Source organism: Ostrinia furnacalis, unplaced genomic scaffold (genome assembly GCF_004193835.3).
Source record: "Ostrinia furnacalis isolate ACB-3 unplaced genomic scaffold, ASM419383v2 OfSCF3547, whole genome shotgun sequence".
NCBI classification, from domain to species: domain Eukaryota; kingdom Metazoa; phylum Arthropoda; class Insecta; order Lepidoptera; family Crambidae; genus Ostrinia; species Ostrinia furnacalis.
Genome location: NW_021133786.1, coordinates 222,405 through 231,589, shown reverse-complemented (window position 1 = coordinate 231,589; position 9,185 = coordinate 222,405). Strand labels below are relative to the sequence as shown.

Genomic DNA, 9,185 nt, shown 5'->3' with positions numbered 1-9,185 from the left:
CTTTTTTCTTTTTCAACCGACTTCAAAAAAAGGAGGAGGTTCTATGTTCGACTGTATGTATTTTTTTTTCTATGTACTCTTATATTAACTTAAGTTGTATGTAAGTAACTAACTAAAAAAGTATGTAAACAAATCTAGGAAGTCGAATTTATCCTACCTTTAATAATTTTCTCATCGATTTGAAACCTATGTAAATCGAATGTCAATACAATAATTTGGTACAATCGAGCTGATGATATTTAGCATCCAAAAGAAATATTGCTATTAAAAAGTGATGGGAAATTTACAATTCTATATGGCGCATATTTTCAATTTGATTTTCCTCAAATATATCACGGAATTTAAAGCTGATTTTTTTTATACAATTAGATTAAATATCAGACTATATCTTGCAATTAAAAATGTTTGCATATATTAAGGTATAATTGAGAAAAAAAATAAAAACAAAAATCACTAAAATCATTTTTCCCAATTAACTGAATGCGTTTACGAAGCACTTAATACGCTTATTACGTGTAGTTTTAAGAGCTCTATGAAGTATTATAACAATTCTGAATTAAATGTTATTAGTTAACGAGTGAGAATATTTTTGCATAATTTTGAAGTAAAAAAATAGGCAACTTTGAATTTTTATACCGCGAAAACTACTTGGAATTTTCAAACGGGAGTTTTACTATCATGTTTGTATAACTGAGCTCTATACGGTTCATCAAATAAATGAGAATGTCCGATTATACAGTCTCATAACATACTGTGCGCTCGGTGGTTACCGCGAAGGCCCCGGGGCTGCCCAAATGTCATAATGCGCATACGTAACTGCAGCTATTTGACAGTGACAACCAATATCAACGGCCTATAAAATCTGATTCAATCGAATCATTTTATTCACACAATTCATTTCACTAGATTAATCAATTGGTAAATTGGTTCCTACCCTAATGTTTTAACGACGACTTTTGCTCCTTAAATGAAAATAATTAAATCCCATAATAAATTTTAATCTTCTCTTCCAACTTCATTTTCGTTCGAGTATATTTTAACCTCCAGTCATATTCGTGACCGATTTACCAAATTCAGATTAATCGGTCCACCTTGATGGCTCTACAAGCCTATCTAAAGTACTAAGGCAATTTTATTGAACCATTTAAGTTATATTTTTAAAACAAAAATCCTTTTTGACATTTATGTAAATAAGTTACATTGTGATACATATTTTTATTTGATTAAAAAGAATTAAAACTCCCTACCAACTGACAAAGCTTTCAAGTTTCATGATTATTTTTAATGCACTGAAAGCCACCTAGCGGAAAATCTTATGAACTAACTTCTTAGCGTCATAACTTTTCCTAAAATTACTTGTGTGTTACCAAAGTAACTATGTTATCGACAAAACTACGTCCTAGAGTTTTTTCTCTAATTAGGAAAATAACAGCGCAGTACTATTTAACACTTTAAATAGTTGAGATTCATGATGGACGACCCAGACAAGAAAATCAGTGTCCTCTGCCTTGGTCCAAAAGGCGCGGGAAAAACTACGCTGCTGAAAAAGTTGCAAGATGCCGAAGGAATAGACAACACATACAGCCCAGTGCCCACGATAGGTACAAACATCTACGACGTACATTTTTTAAACAAGCACGGCAAAAAGCAGACGCTTTCCATCAGAGAGGTGGGTGGAGAGATGGCGCCACTGTGGAGCAACTATTTGGATGGTGTAGAAAAGGTTTGACTTCTTTTTAATTTCTAGTAACTACTTGTGTTAATTTTTTTTAGTAGGTATAATAATTTATTTCCAATAATTTTCAGATAATATTTGTAGTGGACACATCGAACCTGTGTCAAATCTCTGCAGCTGCAGTTATGCTCTATACTTTGCTTGCTGAACCACGACTGAAGACTGCTAAGGTTAGTTACTAACAAATATGTGTATTTTATTAAGTACATATTTAAGATTATAATATTTATTACCCATTTTTAGGGTTCCGTACCTCAAAAGGAAAAAACGGAACCCTTATAGGATCACTTTGTTGTCCGTCCGTCCGTCTGTCAAGACCCTTTATCTCAAGAACGCGTGAACGTATCAAGCTGAAATTCACATGAAATACTTAGGTCTATTGTCCCTTTAAGCTGTGAAAATATCAAACTTCTAAGCCAAGCCAATCAAAAGATACAGCCGATTATGTCGATATTTTCAACAAATTTTCGACACTCGCAAAGGAATCAAAACCTACAGGATACTTCCCGTAAACTCAGAATCTTGAAATTTGGCATAAAGCATTGTCATATAATGCAAATATAGGAAAAATTGCGAAAATTACATTTTTTTAGTTATATAATATAATAAAAATATTTTAATAAAATGAAACTTACTACCTTATTTCTCACGAACGAATAAAGGTATCAAATTGAAATTTATACCAAATACCTAGATCTATTGTCCCTTTAAGAAGTAAAAAAATCAAACTTCTAAGTTAACGCGATCAAAAGATACAGCAGTTTATACCGACACCTTAGACGAATTTCCGTCACACGCTAGGGAATCAAAACCTACAAGGTACTTCCTGTGAACTCAGAATCTTGAAATTCGGCACGAAGCAACGTTATATAGTACAGATAAAGGAAAAATTGCGAAAATGATAAATTTGAAGTTATATAAAATTTAAAATATTATTTTTGCTTACATGACATAAAATATTTTTTTAATAATTATAAACTTACTACCTACCCTTTTTCACATGAACGCGTAGAGATATTAAAGTTGAAATTCATATCAAACACTTCTTAAATCTAATTGCCTCTAAACTGTGAGAAATTCTAAATCAACGCAAAAATTCAAAACGCTGAGGTAGGTACCTACCTATAATGCAAATATAGGAAAAATAAATAAATAAAAAATAATCATACCGCATATTTTGAAATTCGCCACTACTCGCAACGGAATCAAGTAAGTAATTTGATTTAATACGTCATAAATTGTAAACCGCTACGTTTGTACGGCGGAACCCTCGGTGTGCGAGCCCGACTCGCACTTGGCCGGTTTTTTTAGAAGAATTTTACAAGCCATAGTATAGTACTGCCCTCTAGCGGGCAGTAGAGGCAACTTTATTAAAGCTTTGGCTTGTTAGTTGAAAACTTGATTCCTAAACTTGATGTTTTAAAAGAATAAATAATTAATGGAGATGTGTTTTAAAGGAAAAATATAGAAATAATTACAGCTCTTTCTAACAGTTTGTTAAATCGTGAAGGCTGTTCGAGCGTAAGGAAGAGATAAAGCTATTCCATAGCTATTCTACTAAACTTTGTATCTTCTGCAGTTCATTCTAGTCCTAAGCAAGATGGACGCAGCATACCGCCAGATGCGAAACGAAGCACTGCTCATGCTGCAGTTCACGCGACTATGCACTGAGCTGAGGCACGCGCCGAAGCTGCTGGAAGCGGCGCCGCTGGCAGGTGAAGGGAGCGAGGAGCTTATGGCACTGCTGCAGGAAGGCAGCCCGCCGCCACCAAAGGCTATTGTTATTTAAGCCACTGGGTCAATAAACGGATAAAAACAGATTTTTTTGTTTTTGTTTAAATTATTGTATGAAGAATAGAAGGCTCCTATTTGCGCTCCTTGGTAAGAAACGGACCATACTCTACAGTAGCGCCATCTTAGTGAGGGAGAATGCGATAGTTTTTCTACCGTTTAAGCGCTCACTAGCTGGCGCCACTGTCGTAACCTCTAGCGAGTGATTTGATTCTTAAGTGTTACGGTTTCAGTATACGATATTGCCCATAATGTTGTAAACTAAGTTGTAAATGGTTGCAAACAAACAAAATTGAAGTATGTTTTGCTATTTTATATTATTATCTAAATATTTTTTCTATTATAAAAGCTTGACAGTTTATATTTCTTTGCTACAATTTGAAGGCGTACAGATATTAAAAAAATGTTTGACACTTGTTTGTAAACAATTTTTCGGATGAATTTTTGCGGGTACCGTAAAAAATATTGATTTTCTTTGTACTACCTCAGAATTTAGGTGATATCAAAATCGAAAATAAAAATGGACTTTTCACTAATTTGTCGGAGCTGTATAAAAGAGTTATCACCCTGGGAAAAGGACAACGTGAGCATAAAAACAATAGAAATGTTTGTTTTCTGCACAAACATTAAGGTATGTGAGCTGGAAGACACTTTTCACCCTTTAACTTTGATTGATACCCGGTCATTGTAACCCTGTATCGGTAATATCAAGCTGAACCTTGATACCTATACTCATCGTAACATATTGGAATGCCAGAAAAAACTAACCAACCGAATCAACCAAAAAATACCCAAATAATGCAGTTGTTAATGATTTTATGTTGGCGATTATGCGTGTAGGCAAATACAGATCTACCCTCATATCCTTACTTTCCTACCCTCAATATATCAGTGAGCCCTTTATTTAGAGTAAAGCTGCAGTGTCTAGCCAGTAACACTTTTTAAACACTAGCATGGATGTCTATTTTGATATTTTCTATTAGATACACTGCACACCCTCAATAAACTAGCTGAACGGATTGACTTGTTTCATTGTACTCTGGGTGAATTCACAAAGATGACGCTTTTTAATTTATGTTATTCTTAGGTTTATTTGTATATTTTAAAATAATTTACGTATATTACTATTGTTACGTTCCTGTCATATTTCGCTTGTCTATTGTATTGGATTTCTGTAAAAATAGGCTTAAGCTTGGAAATAAATAAATAAATAAAGATTTCAGAAAGTGACCAACTGCCGAGGCAATTCTGCAACGACTGTACCCTGAAAATAGAATCGTCATACTTCTACATAACAGAAGCTCAGAAAGTGGATGTGACGCTTAGAAACATGGTTTCAAGATCCTGCACTAGTGTTATCGTTGAACCGGACAACTATTATAGAAATATTTCACAAGATGATATTAATTCTGATATGTCTTATACTCTGACTGTACCGGAATATAATTTAAGCAATGCGATTATAAACACCAATGAGAATATAATACTCGTTAATTTGGAAAATGAAATAAATGAGATTCACGATGAGAAAATTACTGAAGAAGTCAACGCTGCTGCACCATCAATTGTGGAAAATAAGAAAGGACAAAACAATCTTCAAGCTGAAAAGGTAGATATTAATGAGACAAAGAAGAAAGTTTGTCCAATTTGTAGAAAAGCATTCACGTCACAAACTTGGTTTGGCAAACATATGCAAAAGGAGCACACTGGTCTTAAGTATAGCTGCACCCAGTGTCCCAAAAGTAAGTTTAGATTGTTAATGAAAAACCAGCTTGTTTTACATCTTGATTTCTTTCATCAAATCAATCAAATAGATTAAGCCTTTGCATGGTAAAATATGCTCTAATGCTTTTTCCTTTTCTCATAAGAATATTCTTTAGCATTAATTTATTATCAACCCTGCATTATTATTTGCTGCCAAGCCAAATATGTAAATATTTTTTTCTTTCTTTCTACCACCTGGCCCTTGGCCTGGTCCCCAAATAAAAAAATAACACAGCTATTCTCGTTTTAGTTTTATTCACTGTTAACTAACATCATTTGCTTTTAGCATTCACGAAGCAATCCCAGCTGTCTTACCATCAAACGACACACTCCGAAGAGCGCAACTTTGCTTGCGGCGCTTGTGGTAAGCGCTTCAAGCGGCGCAAGCACCTCGCCATCCACATGCGGTCGCACGACGACGCCAAGCCGTACGTTTGCGACAAATGCACCATGAGGTGAGTTAAATCATTGCCTGTCAGGTTTTTAGAGGTTTTACAAGTTTGACTTCTAGGTTCATCTTTGAATGAGTTGGAAGTAGATGGAGTGATTCTAATTTAGGGCTCTTTCAATAAGATAGATGTTTTGAGGGATACTGTTTGCAAGGAAAATTGTATCACTGTGTTGGAACAAAAATGACTGAACAGTTATGGTGCGGTTTCAAAAAATCTTATTAGAAATAGCCCTTATGTAGTTTATTTATGGAAAGTTAGCTTTATTTAGGTAGTTCTCAGCTATTTTGAATGAAAGTCTAATCTGATTTTCTTTTTGCAGGTTCAAAAAGCGCAGCATATTGAAGTGCCACATGAAAGTACACAAAGGTGACAAGCAATATTTGTGTTCTTATTGCGGATGGAGCTTCGCTCAAGGTACCCTTTTTTAGTAATTCTCCCTACACACTATACTAGATTCCAAGAGCAATTAAATAGGCCAAAGTTTTTTTATTGCATTCAATTTGCACCAACAACCACTGTGGTGTTCCTTAGCAGTATGCCATAGGATGTCCATTGTCCAGTGCTGAACATAGGTCCCCTTAATGATTTCCAGATTGGCAGGTTGGTAGCAAGCTACTTCCAGCCCTTTCCCGTTACCTTTATGACTCTTGTTATGGGTGGATGGATGAAGGAAATAATGATAAAAAAACTCATAAAAGTCATTTATTTTGCAAATAAGCTTTTAAAAAGCACTTTTACACGTCCTTGTATTAACTCTACCACTGCTTCGGGACAATAAGAAGCAGCGCAAGAAACTCAGTCACTATTGTCAGCCTCCTTTTCAAGGGTTTACAGTCTTTAAAATATACAAATTATAGTCGTAAGTATTGATGCGAGCTAGGCAGTTAAACACTCCAAACATTTTTATCTTTTATATAATGATCAACTTTATAGTAGCCCTTTTTCGTTAGGGTGCTTTTAAATGTGCTTTAAATTTATGAATAGCCAATTCTACAACAGTTTGTTTTGATAAGGGCTGTACCTTTTCTTTTTTATATTTCATAAGTGCCACTTGTCTAAACTGAATAAATATTTTTTGATTTTGTTTGTTATTATCCATACTTATTTATTTTTCCCCAGCTGGCAACCTCGCAGTGCATATGCGCCGGCACACTGGTGAGAAGCCATTCGCGTGCGGCGCCTGCGGGTTCCGCGCCGCCGCCGCGTCCAGCTTGCGGCGCCACGAGCGGCGCCACCGGGGAGCCAGCTCGCACGTCTGCCCCACCTGTCGCAAGGGCTTCTACGATGCTAGTGCGTTGGTGAGTGAACCTTTAGAGTAGGCGCACACCGTTGATTTTTCGTCGGCCGATAGTTTAGTCGGGCAGTTGATCAGTATGGGCATGTATGGGAGTGCGCACACTACGCCGATTCGATTTGGCCGATTCTTCATACAATTTAAAATCGGGCACAACTATCGGCCAACTAAAAATCAACGGTGTGCGCCTACTCTTAATAAGGCTGCAAGGGCGAGGAACTATTAGCGTGCTGATTTTGCGGCGCCACCGCGGAGCCAGTTCACACGTCTGCTCCACGTGTCGCAAGGGCTTCTACGACGCTAGTGCGTTGGTGAGTGCACCTTTAATAAGACCAGAGTAAATACAAATGAGTAGGTCATCTTCATAGAAACGCACCGAGCGCGGTTTGTATTGTGTGAGCGCGCCAATATACGTATGCGGCGCGCGCACGCACACACTGACAAAATTCGGCGCAACTCATGCGCAACGACTGGCTCCCCGCTAATCCCCGCTAAATTTGGTCAGTGTGTGCGTGCGCGTCGCATACGTTTTTTTTTTTCAGACAATTAAATTTTAATGAAACGTATTGGCGCGCTCACATACAAACCGCGCCCGTGCGTTTCTATGAAGATGACCTACTCATTTGTATTTACTCTGATAAGACTGCTAGTGCGAGGAAAACTATTGGCGTTCTGGTTCCGTTTCGCTACTGCCATCAGCCTGCGGCGCCAGCTCATTGTCTGCCCCACGTGTCGCAAGGGCTTCTACGACGCTATAGTGCTTTAGTGGGTGTACCTTTTATTTACGTAAATGCGATTAGCCACTAGTAAGTAATTGAAGTTTAGTTTACATTAGCGCCGTCTAGTAAGCGCAAAGCACTAGGGTGCCTCAATAAGAAATAGCGGCAATAGATGTCATAATTATGATGATGACCGAGTTTCTTCTCTGCGCTGGCCCCATCGTTGTAATAAATAATAAACTCATTAATAAACGTCGCGTTAAGACCCGTATCTTACTATTTTAATTGAAATGGAACGCGAAAGTTTAAAAAGTTTATTTATTTATCTTCTATTATATAAAAGAAAGTCGTGTTAGTTACTCCACTTATAACTCAAGAACGGCTGAACCGATTTAGCTGAAAATTGTCAGGGAGGTAGTTTAGAGCCAGGAGAAGGACATAGGATACTTTTTATCCCGTTCGACAGCATTCCCGTGTGACTTGACATGAAATGTCAGTCACTACAAAACGTGGTATAACAAAAAAGAATCAGACTTGGAATAACAAGCCACGCGGGCGAAGCCGCGGGCGGAAAGTTAGTTAGGGATATAAACAGTTTACAGATTTCAATGTAACATTAAACACTTCACTATGGAAATCCAATAACAGTTATAATTATAACAGTAAACATAGCTTCTGCAATAAACTAATGTTCTCAGAAAATAATTGGTGACTTGTATTGTCCCCAGGCGCGTCATTCGCGCACGCACTCGGGCGCGCGTCCGTTCGCGTGCGGGCGGTGCGCGCGATCCTTCGCCGACAGCTGGAAGCGCAAGCTGCACCTCATGCGCGCGCACCACGCGCAACTGCACGAGCTCAGACACCTGACGCGCGACGGACGCGTCGTGCCCGGACACACGGGCTGAGCGGTGTACAGAAGATAAGTTAGTTGCAAAATTGCCCCTGTTAAAGCCCGGTCTGTGAGCACGTAGATTTTTGTCCAATGACCCCAAGCTACCCATCCTTATCGCTCGCGCGTAATTATATTGCTGTCGCGACTGTGCGACGGGCGCCCGCAGTGAGTGTGCGAGCGCGACAGCAACATAATTACGCGCGAGCGATAAGGATGGGTAGCTTGGGGTCATTGGACAAAATTCTACGTGCTCACAGACCGGGCTTTAACAGGGGCGACGACGACGAAGTCCCCTTGTAATTATTCTTTAAAACGCCTTATCATATTCCAATGCGTCGATGAAACATTGCTATAAAAAATTGTATAGGCGAAAATAAAAATAATAAAAATTCATACATCTCTGGTACAAGACACGATCCACAGAAGATAAAAATATTTCTACATAGAGGCTATACCAAAGTATTGTTCAGTATGAAATAAAATTGCGGATTCCATTTAGGATGGAAGAAAAAAAATAAAGTCTAAATAATGAAAAATA

At 37.8% G+C, this 9,185-nt stretch overlaps 2 protein-coding genes across 2 annotated transcripts; both read left to right on the top strand.

Moving 5' to 3' along the window:
• The first annotated feature begins 1,469 nt into the window (after positions 1 to 1,469).
• On the top strand, positions 1,470 to 3,537 carry LOC114357982 (ADP-ribosylation factor-like protein 16). Its single transcript, XM_028311823.1, has 3 exons — positions 1,470 to 1,723; positions 1,807 to 1,905; positions 3,315 to 3,537. The coding sequence occupies exons 1-3, from the start codon at positions 1,472 to 1,474 to the stop codon at positions 3,522 to 3,524; spliced, it is 561 nt and encodes a 186-aa protein (XP_028167624.1). The 5' UTR covers positions 1,470 to 1,471; the 3' UTR covers positions 3,525 to 3,537.
• A 454-nt stretch (positions 3,538 to 3,991) lies between these two features.
• LOC114357975 (zinc finger protein 771) lies at positions 3,992 to 8,686 on the top strand. The gene is made up of 6 exons (XM_028311810.1): positions 3,992 to 4,157; positions 4,743 to 5,268; positions 5,577 to 5,745; positions 6,062 to 6,156; positions 6,862 to 7,040; positions 8,484 to 8,686. Exons 1-6 carry the CDS (start codon positions 4,047 to 4,049, stop codon positions 8,658 to 8,660), a joined length of 1,257 nt encoding a protein of 418 aa, XP_028167611.1. The 5' UTR covers positions 3,992 to 4,046; the 3' UTR covers positions 8,661 to 8,686.
• Positions 8,687 to 9,185: the final 499 nt, after the last annotated feature.

Excerpts from the sequence above, each read along its gene's own strand:
- LOC114357982 (XM_028311823.1), top strand. The coding sequence starts at position 1,472 with ATGGACGACCCAGACAAGAAAATCAGTGTCCTCTGCCTTGGTCCAAAA. Across the intron at positions 1,724-1,806 it reads ATTTGGATGGTGTAGAAAAG|ATAATATTTGTAGTGGACAC; the intron begins GTTTGACTTCTT and ends AATAATTTTCAG. Across the intron at positions 1,906-3,314 it reads CACGACTGAAGACTGCTAAG|TTCATTCTAGTCCTAAGCAA; the intron begins GTTAGTTACTAA and ends TATCTTCTGCAG.
- LOC114357975 (XM_028311810.1), top strand. The coding sequence starts at position 4,047 with ATGGACTTTTCACTAATTTGTCGGAGCTGTATAAAAGAGTTATCACCC. Across the intron at positions 4,158-4,742 it reads TTTTCTGCACAAACATTAAG|ATTTCAGAAAGTGACCAACT; the intron begins GTATGTGAGCTG and ends AAATAAATAAAG. Across the intron at positions 6,157-6,861 it reads CGGATGGAGCTTCGCTCAAG|CTGGCAACCTCGCAGTGCAT; the intron begins GTACCCTTTTTT and ends ATTTTTCCCCAG.